General features: G+C 38.3%; 1 protein-coding gene across 6 annotated transcripts in view; it reads left to right on the top strand.

Moving 5' to 3' along the window:
- fcho2 (FCH and mu domain containing endocytic adaptor 2) overlaps nt 1-22,819 on the top strand; it is a 104,175-nt gene that overhangs the window by 65,126 nt on the left and 16,230 nt on the right. Inside the window, exons 15-23 of one of the 6 annotated variants that reach the window (XM_041810537.1) lie at nt 10,705-10,729; nt 13,465-13,504; nt 13,665-13,753; nt 16,737-16,820; nt 18,954-19,463; nt 21,148-21,263; nt 21,871-22,000; nt 22,134-22,217; nt 22,468-22,527. In XM_041810537.1, coding sequence (XP_041666471.1) covers nt 10,705-10,729; nt 13,465-13,504; nt 13,665-13,753; nt 16,737-16,820; nt 18,954-19,463; nt 21,148-21,263; nt 21,871-22,000; nt 22,134-22,217; nt 22,468-22,527 — 1,138 coding nt within the window. The remainder of the gene's footprint in view (nt 1-10,704; nt 10,730-13,464; nt 13,505-13,664; nt 13,754-16,736; nt 16,821-18,953; nt 19,464-21,147; nt 21,264-21,870; nt 22,001-22,133; nt 22,218-22,467; nt 22,528-22,819) is intronic. The other 5 variants (XM_041810540.1, XM_041810539.1, XM_041810542.1 and 2 more) reach the window with 5 other exon arrangements.

The following is a 22,819-nucleotide window of genomic DNA, read 5'->3' as shown; positions in this document are numbered from 1 at the left end:
AGCAGTTTGTTTGAAACACATGCCTATTGATATTTTCACCCACATGTTACCAAAGTATTTGTGCAATTTAGACAGTCCAGGTGTTTTCCTCCAAATTTTGATAATAGAAAAAACTAAAGTACTTAATATTGGGGGGACTTAAGAACTTAGACTTCTATTTTTGTTTGCATTTGTGCAATTTAGAGTGCAGGAGTTAGTCTGAAGTTTTTAAAATTAAAAATAAAGATGATCCAATATTACATGTCTAAGACTTGAATCTTCCTCAGTTCCACCAACCACAGATAGAAAAGGTAAAGAGGAAACCTTCACTCCTTGTCATTTCAGCCCACTTTTACAAATGTTGCTAACATATTTGTGCCATTTAGACCCATGCCTGCATTTTTAATATCTAAAAATAATAATAATGGCCTAATATTGACCTTCTAGGACCTCTGTTTTTTTCCTTTGATATCAAACAGGTAATAGTTTGTTTGAAGCACATGCTTATGGACATTTCCATCCAATTTTGCCCAATTTTGCCCAAGAATTCAGGCAATTTAGATAGTCTAGGATTTAACCTACAATTTTGCTGATTAAAAAATAAAGCGCGTAATATAGGGCGACTAAGACTTCTGTATTTGTTGTGGAGGTGTCAAAAGGGAACAGTATCATTTGAAATCCTCTCTCCTCCTCAGTTCCAACAACTTTCCTCACAGTTGCCTTTGCATTTGTGCAATTTAGACAGTGTGCACGAGTTAGTCTGAAGTTTTTGATAGTTAGAAGTAAGAGAAATTATTTATTAATAGAAATAAATAATTGGAAATCATGAATAACCTAGACCACCGCAAGAAAAGGAAAAGAGGAAACCCTCACTCCTTGTCAGTTAAATCCACTTTTACAAATGTTGCCAATATCTAAGTGCAATTTACACTTTGTGCAGGCCTGTGCCTGCATTTTTTTAATATTCACAAATAATAATGGCCCAATGTCGACCTTTTAGGACCTCTTTTTTTGTCACTGTGGTATCAAACTGGTAACTACATCATTTTAAACCCATGCTAACAGACATTTTCACCCAATTTTCCCAAAAAACATTGTGCTGTTTAGACCAGTGGTTCTCAACTGGCAGGTCAGGACCCAAAAGTGGGTTGCAGGCTGTTTTCAATTTGTCGCTAACAGGAAAAAAACATAAACAATAAAAGGCAAAATATCTCTGATATTGAAGCCCTAGGCAGACATCTATCCATGTACTTTATTTTGCAGGAAAATGAGTAAATCCTGATTGTTTTCTTGAGATTTTAACTTATTTATCCTGTTATCTTGGATGGAAATATTTTCAAGGAAGTTAGTTCTCATTTGATAATTTCTAAATGTCTCATCACCTTTCAAAAAAAAAACAAACAAAAAAAAAACAACCAAAATGTGTTATAATGGTAAAACATAGTGAAATGGATTGTTTGCATGCATGTCCTCCCAAAGTGCTAGCCAGTCTCCTTGTTCAGACTTTTGTTGTGTTCCTTCCAAGGTCCAAATTTCTGCATTTTTTTTGTTGAATTAATGTAATAAAAATCAGAAATTTGGGTCCCTACTTCACATTATAGTAGGGTCCTATGGCTGCACCAGTTGAGAACCACTGGTTTAGACAGTGTGTAGGAGTTTGACTGCAATTTTTGATCATTGAAAACATTTAGCATGGTTCTAAACAGTTTCAGTATGGTTTGATTTTGACTAAAATCACATCAAAGTTTATTATTTCTTTCTAGAAATCAATCATCACAGTTGATCATCATTCAACAAGGAAATTCAAGATATATGAATGTTGGTCCAAATCGTCCAGGCCAGGCTTAAAGCAGAATTTTAATGCAATAGTACACTTTTTAAACCTGGAAGAAATGTTTGAATTAACCAGCTTTATCCATTTTTGAAACATTATTTTAGTTTATAGGGCATTTTTACAAGTATGAATAAAGAAGGCCTTTCTTAGAGAAATAACAGCCATGCCTTTTCTCTTTGTTTGCTCTTGTTTTGTGGCGTTTTGTTTGCGGCGTGTTAATGGTTAGTGAAGTGTTGGTAAATGTCTGCGTCTTCTGTGAATTGTTTTAACAGTATAAATGGAAAAATATAAGGAGAGTCTGCAAACAGACAGAAAGGCAAATTCAAACCAATGACTCCAATGGTTTTTGAATGCAAAACATAAACAGTGGTTTGTGTGTTTTTGTACTTTTAGGAAGAGAAAGTATTTGTGGCTTTGAGTCTCGACGGCGACCCAAACCAAACAGCAAAGAAAAAGTCAAACATTCACAGCAGAACATCTTTCCTTCTTGATCCTGTTGTGTGAAAAAACACAGACGTGAGAAAACATCCTCTATAAACTTATCTTTATTATTAATTCCAAGGGTGGAAAAAGAAACATGAGTGAAAAAAGTAGGAAACTAACCCCATAAAGTATCCATAAATAACCACAAAAAGTCCTGCCCAGAAAAAGTGGGCTCCCATAAAACCCGAGGAGTGAAAGCAAACAAAGAGAAGAGGTGGTAGAGCACAGGCGGAGGTGGGAGAGAGACGGGGAAGGAGATGCCGTGACACTGCAGCCGAGGAGAGCGGCTGGTGAAACCCCCTCCGCGACACCGAGCGTGCCCTCTCAGCCGCTCTGCAACAACACTAACAACAACAGACACGCACACACGAGCAGCAGCGCACACGGACAGGGCGGATGTTTGCACACAAGCTGTAGTGGGCTTTAAATTTTAATGGCAGCAGCTATTTTTCACAGAGGAGAGTGATTCAGAGATTGAGCGATGGTGAGAGACAGGAGGGCTGAATGAACGGCTCCATGACTGAGGTCACGGATCACACGGTGTCCTGCTTGTTTGTGTGTCTTTTTAAAGTGTGTGTTTCTTTTTAAAGTGCGTGTGTGGCCGCTGCTGCAAAGTGTGATCCCTTAAGTGCGCTCGAGGAGGTCTGTTTGCATGTGTGAGTCTGCAGAAAAGGCCAGATCCTTAACTCAAAAATGGATTCAGAGGTGTTGATATTTTCTTTAAGCCTTACCCTAGGGCTGGGCGATGTCGACCAAAAGTCATACCTCTGTATTTTAGAGCTGGATGACAAAATATGAGATATATCCAGATTTTTTTTACGCAATATTGAGCAATTTTTCATTTTTAACCATCAAAAATAACCCTTACAAACTCTCTTTAATGACCAAAACTTGCAGGCAAAATCCAGCCAACTGTCTTAATTGCACAAATACCTTAGCAACATTTCTGAGTTGACAACATTTTCTCTACTCTAAAATACCAGGTGTCTTAAAATGATCAAATCCCCATAATTCAATGTTAGGGTGTATAAAAATGAACAGAAACTTCAGCTATATTTGCAACCAAAGGAGGGAGAGAGAGAACATAGTCTAAATTGCACAAATATGTTGGCAACATTTGGAAAAGTGGTTGGAGCTGGGGAGGAAGGAGGTTTTAAAAAGATATTGGTACCTGTTTGAGCCTACAACAACAAAAATAAATGTCCTAGACATCCAGTAATGAGGGATTTATTGTCTTTTATGATCAGTAAATTCCAGCAAGTTGTCAAAATTGCACAAATATGTTGGCAACATTTGGAAAAGTGGTTGGAGCTGGGGAGGAAGGAGGTTTTCAGAAGATATTGTTACCTGTTTGAGCCCACCCAAACAGAAATAGATGCCCTAGACATCCAATACTGTGGGATTTGTTATCTCGTGATTCAAACTTGCAGGCGAATACCAGCAAATTGTCCAAATTGCACAAATATGTTGGCAACATTTACGAGTTGTCAAAAATTTCTTTCCTCTTAAAAAACATGTGTTTCAAAATCATCAAATCCCTGTTATTTTAATGTTAATTTGTCTAAAAAAGTATAGAAACGTCACCCATATCTGTACCCAAAAGAGGGTGAGAGAGCAGTCTTAATTGCACAAATATATTGGCAACATTTGGAAAAGTGGATGAAACCTGGGAGGAAAGCGGGTTTTTGAGGATATTGTTACCTCTTTGAGTCCACAGGCTCAAAAATTGATGCTGAAGACATGCAGCATTGGGTTATTTATTGTCTTTAATGATCAAAACTTGCAAGAAAACTCATGCACATCGTCTAAATTGCACAAATGTGTTGGCAATATTTCCGAGTTATCAAAATTTTCTTTTCTCTAAATTACATTGTGTTTGAAATGATAAAATCCCCATCATTTTAATGTTAAGTTGTATAAGAGAGACAGAACTATGAGCCATATTTGTAGCCAAAAGAAAAAGAAAACAGTCTAAATTGCACAAATATGTTGGCAACATTTCCTTATATCGAGAGGTGTGAAAAATGTCTTTAGTCTTGAATACAGTGTGTTTTAAAACGATTTAAAATTATCAAATCCCCGTTATTAAATTTGTTAAGTTGTTTAAAAAGCACAGGAGCTTCACCCGTAACTGTATCCAATAGAGAGAGAGAGAGAGCACAGTCTTAATTGCACAAATACATTGGCAACATTTGGAAAAGCAGTTGGACTTCAGGAGGAACGAGGGAGGTTTTTAAAAGATATTGTTAACTTTTTAGAGTCCAAAACAACAGAAGTCTTAGGCATTTAAAATGGTGTAGTTTGTTGATTTTGACAATCAAGACAAATTGCAGGATAAGTTCTGCACACTGACTAAATTGCGCAAACACATTGGCAACATTTGGAAAAGTGGTCAATAATGAGAAGAAGTGAGAGAAAAGGGTAAAAAACATGATTTTGTGTGAAAGTGGAAGATTTTCTCCAATTTCTAGTGGTGTTATACCTAAAAAAAACATTATAATAAGGGTTAATCATCATCATCCATTTGTTCAAAGCTGATTAGCATTTTCTTCTTTCTTAGTATATCTATAGTTTAGATTTTGATATAGAAACTAATAATGAGGGCATTCCTGGACCAGACCGTACTGTGAAGGCATAGACATGCATAGTTTGTAAGGGACTGAGTACTTTTGGTCATTTTCTGGAAATTTAAAGACAGAACAGTCCTTGAAATGTGTGTACATTTGTAAAGCAAGAGCTAAAACTTGCTATCTAAGCTAAATAAAGCACAACAAATAAGCCTCAGCAGTCTAAATAAAGACTAAGTTACCATGTGCTGAAAGAGCTCGGATATTCTTCTGTGCAGAAAAAATGCCAATATTTTTATAACCTTGAGTAGGAGATAGCCTACCATTTTTGATCATTGAAAAAGGGGAAAATGAGGAAATCCTTCACATATTTTGTTTTTTTTAGTAAATAAATAAATTGTTGTCCCAATAAAAAAATTCAAAATTTTGATAAACAAAAATCAAACCATACTGATACCTGTTTAAAACCACAGCATCAAAAATAGAAGTCCTGGCTCTCTATACTGGACATTTTGTTTATTTTCAGTCATGAAAAATTGCAGACAAACTTCTACACACTGGCTGAATTGGACAAGATAGTAGCAACAGTACGATTTATTGAGGTTGTCAGAATGATCCGTACTCTTCTATACTGTGTGTTTCAAAACGATCACATTTCCATTACTGCAATAATTGCGATTTAAAGAAGTACAGAAAGTCAGGGCTCTGGTTTTGGGTCATGTACACAAGTTGGTCTTCTAAGCGAGTGGCCCAGGTTTGTGTCCAACTTGTGGCTCCTTTCCGTCATGCCATCCCCCGCTCTCTCCCCCTGATTCCCTGCACTACCCTCTGTCCTGTCATCTCAAAATAAAGACAAAGAAGTCCTCACAACACTTTGTTTGGTTTTTACAATCAGAAGTTGCAGACAAACTCCTTAACGCTTTTTCAGAATTGCACAAATATGTTGGCAACATTTGGAAAAGTGTAAGAAAGTGGTGAAGGGTGAGGGTTTCTCGTTTCCCTGAAACAAGTTTCAGTATCATTTGTTTTTTCCTTGAATCATATCAGAGTTTTTAGTCCCAGTTTTACGTCAACCATTGGGTTTTCTCCCAAAAATATTGAGACAGATATCATGTGTGGCCATTTAGCCAAATATAAACCCCAATGAGGTGCAAGCGTTCCCCTTCTTTTTTGGTTTTTGATTATCAAAAATTGATGATCACTATCTAAACTGTATAAAAACACTGGCAGTATTTCCTCAGACATGAAGGTTGTCAAAATGTTCTGTTATCCTCTTTATTATCATGTAATTCAAATATAAAATCCCGGCTGTTTTATGATTGATGGTATTAAAAAAATACAGAAACTTCATGATCTTCAGTCAGGATTCTGACCAAAAGAAAAAGAGCACTGCACAAACTGCACAAATGTGTCAGCAAAGTTTGGAGTTGAATAGTGAGGAGTATGACAAATTTAAGCAATTTCTCAGTGTGGAGGAGTTTGTCTGCAATTTTTGCTTATTAGAAAGGATGGATTCCAATATTGGGGGTCTTGGACTTCTGTTTTTGTTGGTCTGGCATCTTTTTTCTTTCGAAACTAAACAATGTAGTTCCTTAGCCTAGAAATGTGCCACTTTATCTTAAAGTGATTGGCCAGCCATTACTGATGGGGTCTAAATATTAGAACCAATTATGTGGTTTACTATGGTAAATATGAATATATATCCCCATTGAAATCAGTTCTATCCTTTAAAGATGATGCCCTCTCTAACAAACTGCTTGACAGAGATGTCAGCGTTAAATCCTCTGTTTTCCTCTTTTCTTGTTTCACACGTATAAAAAGTTTTCAAGTTCAAACATCCACCCAGGGTGGTGACGATTGTTGCATCATCTGGTGTGAATTATTGAGATTTTCTTCTCTCTTCCCTCTCAGTGCTCATTTTTCTGTCTTTCTCATTCCTCCTCCCGTTCTCTCCCCCCTCTGCGGCGTTCCTTTTTATTGAAACGGCGATGGAAGTCGTGCGTGTGTGGCCGGCAAAGAGCCGTAATTGAACCCATTTGCCGCTTAGCGCCTGTGGGACTAAACCCTGGCCTCACAGCTCTACGGTGGTTAAACGCTTTTTTTTTCTGTGTTCCTTAAACCCAGTTTTGTTTCTCTTTCCCCCCTTCCTCCGCTCCTCCTTGAGAAAATAAATTCTTTATTGAAATTGATGCTCTAAGTTTCCACCAGGTTGCCGACCCTCAGGAGTGTATCTTTCATATCTCGTGTTGCGCGGCGTGAAGCGGCAGATTTACGTCCAGGAAAAAAAGAGTCTGTAAAAGGAAGTAGGTGAAGTGCTGGGGCCACGCTCTCTGCCGTCCCTCACTGATCGGCATTTGGGCTTCAGTGCTCGGTTTTGCGCTGCTGAATTTTTCACCCTAGGTTTAACGTCTGGTATGTGTGAGTGGAGAGTAGTCCTGTGATTTACTGTTTTTAACTCTGAAGTGGAAAATTCCCTCGGCCACTGGGAATAATTCATAAAATAGTTTTCAACCCATGAAATAGTTTTTTTCTTTATTTGTGCTGTGGTTTTTACACTTGAAATGTTATATATTATTACATAAACACTCTCAAAGCATGTTTCTGACTGTTGTACTTTTAAAAAAGGAGACTGGAGGAGTTTGAACTGGCAGAAGTTGTGCAAAGAATAACAAAAAATACTTATACTTGTGTCAAGATTATCTGCAGAGATAGAGCTGTGTATGAAAGAGTGAATTGTTATTGTGAAAGCAGAATCTTCCTTATCTTTGACCTTTAAAGCAGCAGACTTCACTGATAAAAACACCATTTTTATGAAGCAGAACAGAAACTGTCACTTTTTTACCCAATAATTCTGTTTTTGTGTGTTTTACATTAGCACATGTTCTTCTTGAGTGGTCACCGTAACCAAAAATAACAATTGTAAAACCGCAAAGTCCAAAACCAGCGTGAAAATGAAGGACAGGTATCAGAAGCAGGGAAGGCTTGGTTTCAGCTCTGCTTGGCAAAGTGAAAACAGATTTATACAAAGTAATGCCAATTAGATAAAAATATGTAATGCAAAATAAGTGACTGCATAAATATCCCCCAATTCCACTCAGTATTTAGTAGAGTCACCTTTGGCTACAGCACTGAGTCTGTGTGGAAAGGTTTCAATCAGACTAGTACTACTGGACACTGAGATTTTACCCCATTCTTCTTTGCTAAACTGCTCAAGCTCTGTCAGGTTGCACAGGGATCAGGTGTGAACAGCCCTTTTCAAGTCCAGTCACAAATTCTCTCTTGGATTAAGGTCTGGGCTTTGACTCGGCCACTCCAGAACATTCACCTTGTTGCCTTTTAACTATTTCTGTGTAGCTTTCTCTGTATGCTTCGGCTCATAATAATGATTATAACCTTAATTTTATAGCCCTTTTAAAGACATGGGTATGCAAAGGGCAAGAAGCAAACAACAGAACCAAGGAAGAACAAAGACAAAGACAGCAGAAAAATGACGCCATTGACATCAGCAGAGTCTTAAACAGTTCAAGAACCTAAACAAAAATCAGCCAATATAATAACCCAACAGCTTCATAAGAATTCAAGACACAGAAATCCTGAGACCGCATGCAAACTCAAGCTCACCTTACACCAGAGGACTTTGCTAAAACTTTTCAGACCTTTAAAAGACTGACATCTGAGATCCTCTCACATCTAAATAGAATTTGTCAGCAAATTGCTGAGTTTTTAGTTACAAAGATTTTAGTCACTAACTACAAGATTTTGAGGAAAAAACAAAGCAAGTTTGCAAGCTACTGCAACAACCAAGGAACTATCCCAGACACATTTCAGAATAAAAGCTCCATATGAAAACGCAGGTAGTCTCACCACAGAAACAAACGGATTGGGCTTTTACTTTGAAAAGCCTGATAGAGGTTTACCGGTCCTGTCATGTCAGACTGGGATGAATGGACAGACATGAAACACACAGGTGCAGAGATCTGACTGCAGCTCTGAACAGAAAAGTTTCTCAATCTCTTGAGTTCTGAGCGGACATTCAGCAGCTTCAGACTGATCTAGGCTCATGTCCAACGTTAACTGTTTTAACGTGCTTATGCACAACACTACTACATTGGTTGTGGATGACAGTCACGTCATTGACAACACAATTATGTCTTAATGCTAAGACTGCAGAAAGACTGTCTTAAAACTGCTTGGATCGAGTTTTATGACCACCTTACACCTAACGGCTTAGATCACGGGAGCGCTGAAACTTTAGCAAGACTCCTATGATTTCACTCCGACTTTGGAGTTTTGTCTGCGACTTTGAAATAGCTTTAAAAGTCTTTTGGTGTAAGGCCAGCATGAGAAATCACAGATCATCATTGAAGCACAAACATCATAAGATGCTATGCAGCTAAGATTTTGCAGACACCAGAATACAGACATCACAGTGACATTGAAGGTACCAAATAAAGGATAGGAATTGTTCTGCTGGAAAATAAATCTTCCCCCAAGCTGTACTTCTCTTGCAGACTGAGTAAGATTGTCCTTCAGGGTTTTCTTATATTTTGCCACATTCATTTTACCCTCTACCTTTACAAGGCGTGCAAAACTGGCTGCTGAGAAGCATCCCCACAGCATGATGCTGCCACCACCGTGCTTCACAGTGGGGACGGTGTGTTTGTGGTGATGTGCAGTGTTTGGTGTCTTGTCTGCTGACCATTTTGGTCTCATCAGACCAAAGAACTCCATGGAGTCTCCCACATACCTTTTGGTGAACTCTAGTCCAGATTTAATCTGAGTTTTCTTCAACAGTGGCTTTCTCTTTCCCACTCTCCCATAAAGCTCTGACTGGTGAGGAACCCAGCCTACAGTTGTTGTCTGCAGAGTCTCTCCCATCTCAGCTGCTGGAGCTTGGAACACCTTCAGAGTAGTCATAGGTGTCTTGGTGGTAGTCTCCTTCTTGCACGGTTGCTTAGTTTGTGAGGACGGTCTGATGTTCCTTTATTTCTTGATGATGGATTTAACTGAACTCTGGGGGATGTTCAATGCTAACTTATACTTTTCAATAACCTTCTCTCTGAGTTGCCTGTTATTGAACATACCTGAAATGCAATCCTTCCCATATTACCAGTAGATATGCAATTACTTGCAATTAGTTAATTAAAAAGTCTGTAGTTAATTGGATTTTTTAAATCAATTAACAGCACTAAAAAGAAGTCAGAGACTAGGAGTGTCTTTAAGGGTATCCATATCAATAAAGATTAAAAATCCCCATCCCTGATCAGTAGACTACTACCTCTTAACTCCCATTCCCTAAAGGTATATTTACTGCATTTATCTGTGGCGTTTGGTATTTTTGAAAAAAAAAAAAAAAAAACATGTCCTTTTTTTTCATAGAAAAATACAGAAGGTTTGTTTCCGTATAGGGATCGTTTTCAAGTTGTTTTAAGATTTGCCATCCTCAGATCTGAAGTGGAAAATTCCCTCAGCCAATGGGAATAAATCATGCAATAGTTTAAAAGCCATGAAATCTTCTGTTTTTCTCTACTTCACTGTGGTTTTTACACTTGAAGTAGTGGATATTATTGTATAAACACTTTCAAAGGTTGTTTCAGACCATTGGACATTCAGAAAAGGAACGAATAAGCTTGAGTTGGCAAAAATTGCATATGGTTACAAAGAAAAACATTGAAATACTTCATTTCTAAGAATGTCTATGTCCTCTTTATGGTTTGTCTTTCATGCAACATTGACATATTTATGATATTTTCCTGTAAATAAGCCATCTATGAAAATTTAAAAAAATGTGTGGTGAATCCCAGACTCCTTTATCTAACAAATGTGTGTTTTTGTTTTCAGGGGCAGATGCGGAGGAATCAGTCCAGTGAGTATTTTCTCTATCTGTGTTTCTCTATAGCTGTTAAAGGGGAGGGGGTCAACCGTTGGACTCCTCAGCTCCATTTTTCTTGGCCCAAGCTGTTTTTAAAGAGGTTGTCTTTAAAGAGGGAAAATCCAGCAGCCATAGCCAAAACCAACACGTCCCCGAGAAAAAGTAAATAGCTGTTCTTTTCTGTAACTGTGAGCTTGAAGGATATTTCCCTCCTGCGTTACAAATAAGATTAATAGCTAAATTAGCTGTTTATGTTTGGACATGTCAGAAATTATCTTTTCCATCTGCACACTGGCACATTTTAAAGGGACGTTACGTGGCTGTATGCTGTATGCACGAGAGGGAGAGGTTTTACCCAAAGGTAGCACGTTATTCTCAGTTAGGTTCATTACATCACAGCAGTTTTATAACAGGTTTGGGTTCTAACAGAGTCAAAAGTACAGAAAGCTTCCAGCTGCTTCTCTAGTTTGATTCAGTGAGTCACGGCATTAATATAAAAAACAAAACAAAACGAAACAAGGAGAATTTGTGAGGCATTTTCAACAGCTGGTGCAATGACATCTACGAAAGCCACCAGTGAACACGGTGACTAAGTAAACTGGAACACCAGGACTGTTATGTCTCTATTCAGAGGAAAATATGGAAAGTGCAGGACACAATAAAAATAAGAATACATAAACATAACTGAACTTTAAAAGTCATATTTTAAATGATCAGTAAATACCTTACATGTTTATATATTTTCAAAAGTCCAAATCACAACCCTGAGACTTTACTGGTATGTCGCCTGTATATCATTTTTTGTCTGATGTAGAGAACCAGTGCCATAGTTTAACTGATGAATTATCTGGTGATACTGCATTGAACCAATCAGCGACGAGGGACAGTACTTTCAGGCGCCGCAGAGTCGTGACGTAAGCAAGCAGCAACAAGAGGCCGATGTAATTATGGCGGCATGGATGCTTCAATAGCGTCAGTTTTATCAGAACTTGACGACATTTCTCCATTGAAAGAAGAACAAAGAACAGCAGAGAGTTGTTTTCTTTTCAGAAATGTCAAAAGTCGTGTTCTGACATGTCTATAGTCGTCGTGGTTCACGTTATACAGCTGTCTATGGAGTTTACTCATCGGTAGCGGCGCACTTCCGTTTGTGGCTACGATGTCACATGTTTTGTTGCTCTGATTGGCCCGTAAAGATGTGACAGAATGTACATCCAATCACCCTCCGAGTTCTTTTTTTCAAAGGCTCTGCCCTTTCCCAAACACTGTCCTATGGGAGGTTTTCCAGATAGATGTGTGAAACCTCACTCACGCAGTAAAAGGGGGTAAAACCTAGAGCATGTGTAAAATTCTTTCAGCCTACCCTTATTTTAACTGGTAATTTCTTGACAAATAGTTATTATCTGCCTTTTAATAGTTAAATTGCTTAGCATCACCTCAGCTCACCAGCTCAGCATGAAAAATCTGTTATTATACTGTATATTGACAGAACAGAGGCATTAATGTGCCAGAGTTCATTAGATTTGGGTGTTTATGACCCCCAATTTTTTTTTTTTTTGCACTATACCAGTTGACATTTTGTAACCAGTTCATTACACCAGATAATTCAGCCCTTTACCATGCAATTAATTTTTATTTTAAATTTAATTGTTAGGTATTAAAGTCTTATATTGATTTTTAAAAGTGTGTAAGAACCCTGTTGGATCATGCATGCGCACTGTGGTTTCACCATCTGAAAATCTTCTAGTGTGTGGCTAAAAAAGCCCAAGATTTGTCATACCTACAGACAGTTTTTGTGCATTTAAAGTGTTTTTCCTCTATTCAGAAGTTTCTTTCCCATGCTGTGGTTTTACGTAACTAAAGGGTAATAATACCCCGATTCTGCAGCTTAAAGAGTTCAGGTAAATTATTTTCCCAAGCACTGATAGATGTATACTCTACATACACTCAGGGACCAACAGAGTATCTACAGTAAGCTCTAAGGCTAAGGGTCCTGGTGAGTATGTTTTCACTACAGCAGTTAGCCTTTACCCTGCCTCCCCCCTCCTCTCCCTCCACCCCTCCAAATATCTGCCCCGGCCCTCATCTCTGTCCCCTCATCGGAGCCTTTCACACGGCTGCTGCAGCCAGCTGACACCAGCTAACACCACTGACACTGCCTCCTCTCACTGCAGTTTATTTTTAGGACTTTTACAAACATTGATGGTTTTATACGCGGGCTCTCTCTGGTGCTTACGTGCTGCTTATATTGATCTCTGTAATGTAACACTTTCAACAGAATGGGGTGCAGAATAACAAAGCAATGCTGGATCTTACTGTAAAGTTAAACCATCTCTCCCTGCTCTGTTTTAAAGTGTTACTATCACACTTTAAAGTTAACTCTTTTTGCAGTATTTGGGTGAGATGTGATGCTTTCACTGTGTGAGGCTGAGAAACAAAGAAAAATATTGAATCGAACCCAAATCTGACTGCAAATGTATTTCTTTGCCTTCTCATGGCAGACGGTTGTTCTCACTCGTTGAGTCCAAACCTCAGTTTATATTTCTGGTTGAAGGTGTGATGGAGATTGAACATGACTTTTGGCGAATGGATTTGAATAGCGGCCCGTGAAAACCTCTCGTGTTGGGTTTTGATTTCATTTCTGAGTTGGTGTGAAAGCGTTTTCGCTGTCATCACCATGTGTAAGTCTGCGGGTCTTAATTTTCTGTTTGTTTTGTCTCTCGCTGCAGGCGATGAGCTGGCGAAACCCAGAGTGCCAACAACATATGAGTAAGTATGAAAGCGTGCACGCCTGCCATCTTTTTCCTACAGTTTTTACGCTGTTGAATTTGTTTCATTATGCGTTTTTTGCATGCTCTTCTTGTCAACCAAATCAGGGTATTTCTGTCTCTAAATATAGCATTATTCTCATTCCTCTCTCCTCCTGCAGACTGGCCAACAATGACCTTCTGTCTCTGGATCCTTTCAGTCCTACAGTGAATGCAGGAAGCTCCTCTCTCTCTACATCCTCATCTACAGGTAATTTCTAAAGCCTGATTTATTTTGTCGTCTGCATACAGACATAATGCATGATGTTTATTCTCGACAAGTTCTTCACAATAAGAGTCTGCAGTTATTTTGTTTGAGCACTTTTATTGTGAAGGCTAACATCAGGAACTTTGAGAGAGGTCTGGCTGCAGACCATAACTTGCCAGTACAATGAATTTCCAGGGTTTTCTTTTCTTTTTTTTTTTTACTTTATTCATAATCAAGTCTGGCAAACACATTAATGGAATAACCAACCAATCTAATCTGGGATTAAATTATGTATAGACCCATTTTAAAAGTTGAAATGTGAACTAATATTAGCTCTAAAAGCTTTCAAAGCTTAGCTTGAGTTACATTTGCTACTTTAGCTACTTAGTTCTGTTATCTGTTGCTAAGTTCGATTTAGCAATGTGAGGTTTAGCAAACGTAACTGAAGCTAACATGGCTATGTAGATGATGTAGAAATGAGATTCTGCAGCTGCTTTATGAACTTAGATTCAGCTACGTAAGCTACATAGCTTTGTAGCTAATGTAGCTACATAGCTCTGTGGCTAACAGAGCTACGTAGATAACATATCTGTGCATCTTACATAGCTGCCTTGCAAGCGTAGCTAAAGTTACATTAGCTACATTAGCTTCTTACCTCTTTTATCCATTGCTAAGTTAGATTTAGCAATGTGACATTTAGCAAACATAGCTGAAGCTAACATAGCTAAGTAGATAACATCTGTGCAGCTTACATAGCTGACTTGGAAGCTTAGCTTGAGCTACATTAGCTACATTAGCTACTTACCTATGTTATCTATTGCTAAGGTAGCTTTTGCAATGTGACGTTTATCAAACATAGCTGAAGCTAATATGGCTGTGTAAATAAGGTTGACATGAGGTTCTGCAGCTGCTTTATGAACTAAGATTCGGCTACATAAGCTACGTAGCTTTGTAGCTAATGTATCTGCATAGCTCCATGGCTGACAGAGCTATGTAAGCTTTGCGTGCTGCGTTAGAGTATTTTCATGGAAAGCAAGATTTTTTTCCTGTAAGTAGACTGCTTACTCAGCTTCATTAAATGTTTTGTAACCAGGTTTTGCAGGTCAGATTTTCAACTTTGAACTTTTGGTATCTCAACCCTTACCCTATCCCTAAACGGAAGTTTAGAGTCCAATCGTATTTTGAAAGTTTAAGGGTGTATTTTATTCTAAGATATACAGCGTCTCAGGTGAACGGTCTGTGAGAGTAGTCGGTCTGCAGCCAGACTGTGTTGGTAATTTTGGTGGTGTCAGTAACAACTTGTCACACCTCAGCAGGAGAGAAATGAAACTTAGAACTACAGGTGCAATTACAAAGACGTGAACACAGAGAGACTTATAGTATTCAGCCCTATTTTGATGCAGTCAGAAGGCACTAAAGTTACCTAACCACAGATGGAACATTCTCTGGATAATTTTGGATTCAAGAGAAAAATGTTGCAGACAGGTATTTTTGTATCCACTCTTTATTTATGTTATTTGTCACACTTTATGTTGTTATTGCATTATTTATAATGTTATCAGCACATTGCATTTTTTCTGAAGTTATACAGGTTTATTATGATTTTGTTGAATGCAGCATTTAGCAAAAAGTTTAAATGTCATTGCACAAAAGCCTTAAGGTTTAAAGATGTCTAATTCTTTTATACTAAGAGAAAGTTTACAGTAAGGTTGATATTAGTATTTCATATGGCACAGAATAAATACATGCATACTGTGCAAACCTCTTGGAATGGAAGGCAGTTTGATTGAAGAATGGGCAATTCTAGCAAAAATACTCAGCAGTTATTACTGGAAACAATTAGATGATAATAAGAAAATTATTCTATTCTGATTTGAGCTGGGAAAAGACAGCCTTTAAACTGTAAATAGAAGCTTTAAAACACAGCATCCACAAGAAGATTCAGAAACATTAATTAGAAAAATTTTAATCCAGGATTGTCTCGAAATTTCGAGTTTATTTCATTAAAAGTGGATTTCTTCTCCAAGTCAGGCCATGCTCACTCCACTCTAATCTGAACTGACTTGATTGAGTCCTCTTTTACTTTATTTAACCCCGCCTTTCATCCAATGACAGCAAAGATTGGCTCCAGCCTCCCAAGACCAGGAATGGGACAATAATGGATAGATGATTTGATTATGGACTTATTTCCACAGTTTTAAATCTCAAAGTTTGAGGATTTAATTTCAGCAAATTGTAATTTTGTATAAATGTCTAAATATGCTAAATAGTGACTTTTAAGTATTTTCAGTGCCATATTACACCTGTGCAGTGTGTCTGACTTCCTGTTTCAGTTTAATCATGGGATCTGATAGTAATACCTGTCTTAAAGATGTTAAAGTGTTTGCTTTGCTTTATTCCCCTCTAAGTTTTAGAAAACACTCCGCGTTCTTCGTGCCATTCTCATGGCTTAAGTGCACGACACCAGTGTTTAAACAGAGTGACATTAGCGCTGACCCATCCCCTAGGTTAAGCATAATCCACAGTTAATTGGCACCTAGTTGAGGTCAGCAGGTCGGCTATAAAGCCCACTGGCACGTATGTTGTCAAACAGTGTCTCGTTACTGTCAAAGGTCTCGGCTTAGAAGTCAAAAGAGCAGCGCGCAGTGCCCTGATTAGGATACGTGGAGGGAATTAAAGGCCGGCTTAGAGCCTGTTAAATCTCTCTGTGTACAGTGAGGCGGCTTTAGCAGCTCCTAATGCACACATGACACATTAAGGTCTAAAAAGATTACACCTTAATGAAACCAGCAGACATGTTCAGGATAGCTAGGCTTTGTTTACATGTTTAGTTTGTGTCATAAGTCCTATTTTTGATTTCTTGTTCATTGTTTTCTTTTGTTTTATATTTTGATTTATTTTGCTATGTTGTATTATAATGCCATTTTCTGTATTTTTGTTCCTTGATGTTTTATTCATTTGATTTATATATGTATTTATTTGTTAGACCTTGCCTCTATCTTCCTTTCAATCCCTTCATCTCCATCTTTACTGATCGATGACTCAGACGTCTTTCTGCAAGAGTCCTCAGGTAAAATGTTTGTGCTCGGTTAAGTCGGCAAAAGTCTGAGGGAAAATTGTTTTAAAGACGTGAGGCACTCACCAGAAACATTTTTGCATGGTATTTTCCCTTTATCTTAAATTGGATTTGATGCATGTCAAAACCTGTGAGTCAGACTAATGCATCCTTAAGTTTTATGAACGCAAACCAACCTCATCATAGTTGTGAGTTTGTGCAGTTGTTTCAGATAAAGCGCTGTGTCAGAGTCAGGTATGCATGCATATTTGATTCAAAGACAAATGTTAGAGCTATTATTACATAAACTGTGCATGTGAACTGCAGTAGATTCAGAAGCTCTCTTAGCTTCTCTGAACACTGAGAAAAAGTCTGAAGATGCTCTAGAAGGCTGAGATGCAAGCATAAAGTATGTTTCATTGTTATGATGAGACCCTGCCTCAAAAGGAACAGCTTTGACTGCTTTTTTTAAATGTATAGCCTTAAAGCATAAACAGTAAGTCCATTCTCTCTCCATTTGAGTGCAATAATAAAAAAGTCAAGGAAGAGAGGTTTTTTCCATATAAAGTTTACACTCAAAATGCACACTAGTGGTTTGTTAGAATTATATTTCCAAAAGGGATGCACAATATTATTTGCATGATATATGGGTATATGTTTTGGAAGACATTAAGCTGATTAGCTTTACCAGCTGATATAAAAGTTTCTGCAGATATTGGTTTTAAGCAGTATTAAATATCGTCATGTATCAGTTGTAAATATCAGCCTGTATCAGCTATAAATATCAGCCTATATCAACTATAAGTACTGGCCTATATCAGCTATAAATATCAGCCTATATCAACTATAAGTATTGGCCTATATCAGCTTTAAATATGAGCCTATATCAGCAATAGATATTGGCCTATATTGGCTGTGAATATGATCATATATCAGTTGTAAATATTGGCCTATCTCAGCTGAAAACATTAACCTAGATTTTTTGTAAATATCAGCCTATATCAGTTGTAAATCTTGACCTATATCTATTGTACATATTGACCTAAAATATTAGTAAATATCAGCTCATAACAGTTGTAAATATCAGCCTATTTCAGTTTTACAAAATGACCTAAACAAGTGCTAAATATTGGCTTATATTAGCAATAAATATCATCCTATATCGGTTCTAAATATTGGCCTATATTGGCTGTAAATATCAGGCTATATCAGCTATAGATATCAGCCTATATTAGCTATAAATATCAGCCTATATTAGCTATAAATATTGGCCTATATTGGCTGTAAATATCATCATATATCAGTTAAAAATATTAGTCTATAACAGCTGAAAACATTGGCCCAGATCAGTTGTAATTGCAGCCTATGTCAGTTTTAAATAGTGGCCTATATCAGTTGTACAAACTGATCAGAACACATGGTAAATATTGGCCTATAACTGCTGTAGATATTGGCTTGGATTGGTTGTAAATATCTGCTTATGTGCTCTAAATATCAGCCTATATCGGTTGTTAGTATTGGCGTTATCAACTGTAAATATCAGCCTTTATGGATTGTTAGTATTTGCCTTGTGGAGTTTCAGCTGAAGTCTCTTTCTTTGATTATTCTCATTCCTTAAACTCAAACTGTAAAATATCAGTATCAGCCAAAAATGAATGTGCACATTTCGAAAAATCAAATATTTAGCATCCCTAACTTCTCATAATGCTACCAATAAGAACCTCTATTTGTTTGGCACTTTTAAAATCACAGTTACAAAGTGTGTCACAGGAAGATTGCACAAATCTAATCACAGAGTAAATCCAAAAACACGTCATCACTCAAACTATCAAAACAACCCTTCATACAGTTCCCCAATAAAGAAATGGACTTTATAAACAGAAAATGTCTTTTTACCTGGCTGTGAGAGTTTATTTCTGCTGTCAATGTTGTAATTTTTATATGGGGGTTTCATGGGGATTGACTCACTTTTGGAGCCATCCTCCAGTGGACACTTTTGGAACTGCAGTTAATTTTCTCTTTGATGCTACTAACTGATGATGGGTTGCTTTTTGCTGTGTAGCTGTGTGAATAAAAGTTCAAACAGTTTAGATTCTATATTGCATTTGTCATGTTTATTGCCTCTGTCAATCACATCGCCCCCTTCAGTTGAGACGATGCAACAACCCGAGCGCTCCCCTCCTCTGGCAGAAAATCAACACTCCAAAGAGGTCTCCTCTTTCTCCTCATCCACATCCTCTCCCTGGGACTCACCTGAAAACCCTTTCCAAGCACTCAAACCTGTACCAGCGAGGGCCCAGAGCGCCCCCATCACCCTGCCCACCGAGCCGGTCGACCCCATCAGAAGCCCCACATCCTCCAGCCCTCCGAAGAGCAGCGACGCCTTCTCCTCTGTTTCCTGGTCCCAGAGCCAGTGGATCGCCTTCAGCGATAACTTTGCTCCTCCTCGCCGTCAGAGCTCAGGGTCGTCTGTGAAGGAGCTGCAGAGGCCGCCGTCTGGCTCAGGAAGGTCAAGTCGGTTCCTCTCCGATGACTCTGCAGACTCGTTCAGCAGAGCAGGAGTGAGCAAAGAAGATGGAAACCAAGGCTTCTCTGATGTCTTCTCTGGAGTTACAGATTGGACAATGGCTGCAGCTTCATCGTCCAAAATCTACAATGGTAACATTATTATTGATGCTAGTGTCGTACGCCTGAGGTTTGGACTTTGAGTTTTTACTTTTTTTTTTTTTAATTTTAACTGTGTGGTGTTAAACTGTGCATTTGTTTCTTTTGCAAAATGGTCTAATTTTATGTTTTTGTCATGTTTATATGATATTATTTAATTGAAATGCTTATCCAACTCACTGCCTGATTTGCAACATTTTGCTTTGAGTTTATCTTTGGATGATTTGTATTAATAAATGTTTGTTGTGTTTTTGTTTATTTCTTTGTAAATATTTTATTTTATGACTTTTTTTTAAATGCATGGTTGTTTCGTGTGTCGAATTGAATGAAGCATCTTGCAACTTGAGTATATGTTGGTTTGTATGACAACCTGACTGATTTAATGCTTTTGTGACAACACTCATTTTAAAATCGGGAATATCAGACAGCTTACAAGAAGAGGAAGTAGCTGCTATGATGCCAAATGTGAGCTTTTTAGCCTTAAGTTTCGCAAACTTGTGGGGGCCAGGATTGACTATTACCTTCACAGATACAGCAGCTATAACAGTGAAGCTTTGATCTGTAATTAAGTAGGCTTTTTCAACATGGATTTTGAACCTGTATGACTTAAAAAAGGTTCTTGAAAAGCATCCTTACTTAGAAGAATCACTGGAAAAAAGACTGATTACAGGGTTCTTAGTAGGCGACTCATTTCTAAGAAAATTTCACAGTACATCTAATAATGAAGCTCTGCTTTCATTACATCTTGAGACATTGATATTGATGTCACAGCAGCCTGATATTTGGTGTCCTCGTCTGTTAAATTTTAATGCATTATGGCTTTGCAGAAGCACGAGCAAGCACAGCAGAGGCTCTATATACACACAAAGCGAAGTGCTCCCCCGCTGATCCATCCCCTTCCTTGTAACATGTATTCTACTGTCTTGGGGGGGATCTCAATGTTCCCTCATTATGTCTCCACAATGAGCATAGTGAAGACAAACTATGCATACAGGGGCTCAAATACCACGTCTTGAAATGGCACTGTGATCAAGCCAAGAGCTGATAAAAGCAAATTGAAATCGAATCGAGTTTACTCATTTAAAGGTCAGAAAATAGTCAAAAAAGTGTCAAAATTAGGACTAACATTTAATATTGCTTTACATAGGATCATGGTATCTACATTAATAGTCTCAAATCTGTTTGCAAAATGTGGCTATGCTAACACCACTAGCCTGTGATCTTACTTGCAGATAAACATCCTTTGGTGCTGAATATGCTTTCAGTGCACCATTTCATATGCCAGTTTAAGCTGGCATGCATAGTCTACAAACTAGGTCAAAATACTGCCAAACTACTCTATTCCTTTGAGATGCCAAGCATCCACAGTGCTGGTTTACATCCACACAAGAGCATGGAAAACAGACTCTTAAACTGGAGCTACAGCCTCAACCAGTGGCAAGTGGCAGCATTACAGCTCAGGCACAACATATAACTGACACTTTGGGCCCACATTAACAAGAAAGTTAACAAGTAATTCGACTGACAAGTAACTGTGTTGCTGACTAGCAAAGGTGATGGACTTTTAGCCCATTAATATCAGCCCACCTGTTTATCAGTCAGACTCTAGTTTGCCCCTGATTGAAATACTTTTTAAACTGTCACCAACCCGGAAATTTTCTTTTTTTACTTTGTGTAGTTCCAGTCCCAAACCGGCCGACAACTCCACTCACAGCTGGAGCTTTGCAGCCCCCGCCTCGACCGTCCTCCAGGCCCAAACTCTCCTCTGGGAAACTCACAGGAATCAATGAAATAGTGAGTAAAAACTTGACAAAATGTATCAATCATAAAGCTTATTTGAGAGACTGAAATTCATAGTATTGCCCTTATGTGTACAAGAAAAGTTAACAAGAGAGTCAATGACAAGACATGCCATTTTATATTGTATCTTTATATATTTAGGACATATTTTTGGGCTTTTTATGCCTTGATTCAGATAGGAAATTAGATCCTAATGTTCAGTAGGAAATGATATGCAAGGATAGTCACTACAGCCTCCTACTTAAGAGACTTTAGCCTCTGTGCAGGTGATGCTCTGGCATAACCACAAGGCTACTGGCACCCCTAGATAACTTAAACTATGTGTAATCATTGCCATTAGTTAGGTGCCAGAAAAAGTGTTATAAAAAGCTTTTTTCATGTCATAGATTCCCTATAAGTGACACATTTGACTATTAAAAGAAAGCAGGATGACCTTCTATGTTAAAGCATTACTTACACATGTGCAGGACAAGTATAACAAAGAGAAAAGAGGTATAACTCTGTCCACAGGGGGCACCAAAATCCAACAGATTAAAATTTTCTTAAAGGAGCTTTAAATTAAAGTGTTTAAGACTCATTTAATCATTGTTTTTACACTCAGGTACGGCCGTTCAGTCCACCCAAGACGTCTAACGCCAGCCCTCCTCCCTCTGCACCACTCGCCCGAGCGGAGAGCTCCTCCTCGCTGTCCTCGAACGCCTCACTCAGCGCTGCAAACACGCCCACCGTTGGTGAGCATCCTCAGCCTCTCTGTTTGGATTTTCTCCTTTTTCTTTGACTTTTAATTCCTTTTTCTTCAGCCTGTTTCTCTGCACAACAATGTCCTGTTTCCTTCCTTTCCTTCCTTGACTTGTCTCCTTGCAGGAGCTGAGCACACCTCCTCTCTTCCCCTCTCCTCCCCCGAGCCAGAGCTGCTCTCCCTCTCTCCTTTTTTTCTCCTAAGCCAAAGTGAGTCCTCCTTTTTAAACTCTTTCTGCTCCTTAAAGACGCTCCTCTCCATCTGCGTGTCGACTCTTCATACATTTTAGTATCATCGTTAGCGCCTGTTAGCTCTTTGCTCATCACCTCTGTGCTATCAGATCAGGACTCACCTGCAAACATCACACATTTGTGTCCCTGTCAGCACCATCTCTGCTCACACTCTCTGGGTTTGTTTATCTCCTCTTTCCTTCTTTACGCCCTAAAATTTGGTGTAAAGAGGATGATGTGTTCATAGCCAAGCTGCCTACCTTTGAGAAGCGATGTGAGACCCCTGCAGGTATGATTTAAGATCAGGCAACTAGAATCTCCTTTTAATTTAACCAAAACTAACCATCACCAGTGAGCTGGACGCTGGATGAACTTTTGATGCTTTGTCATGACTGCATTCCTCCATAATTTTCTCACATTTGTCTTTCTGTCAAACAGCATCCACTCCTAACATTTCAAACATGTTAAAATAATGATTTTATGAGTTTATGACTTGTGATGTTGTGACTGAAGTGTATCCGACCCTCTAACAGTGCTTGATTTGTTATGTTCAGTCCCTCCAGGAAGTTGCAAATCAGCAA

Source organism: Cheilinus undulatus, linkage group 17, assembly GCF_018320785.1.
Source record: "Cheilinus undulatus linkage group 17, ASM1832078v1, whole genome shotgun sequence".
NCBI lineage: Eukaryota > Metazoa > Chordata > Actinopteri > Labriformes > Labridae > Cheilinus > Cheilinus undulatus.
This window is presented reverse-complemented; position numbering and strand designations above follow the sequence as displayed.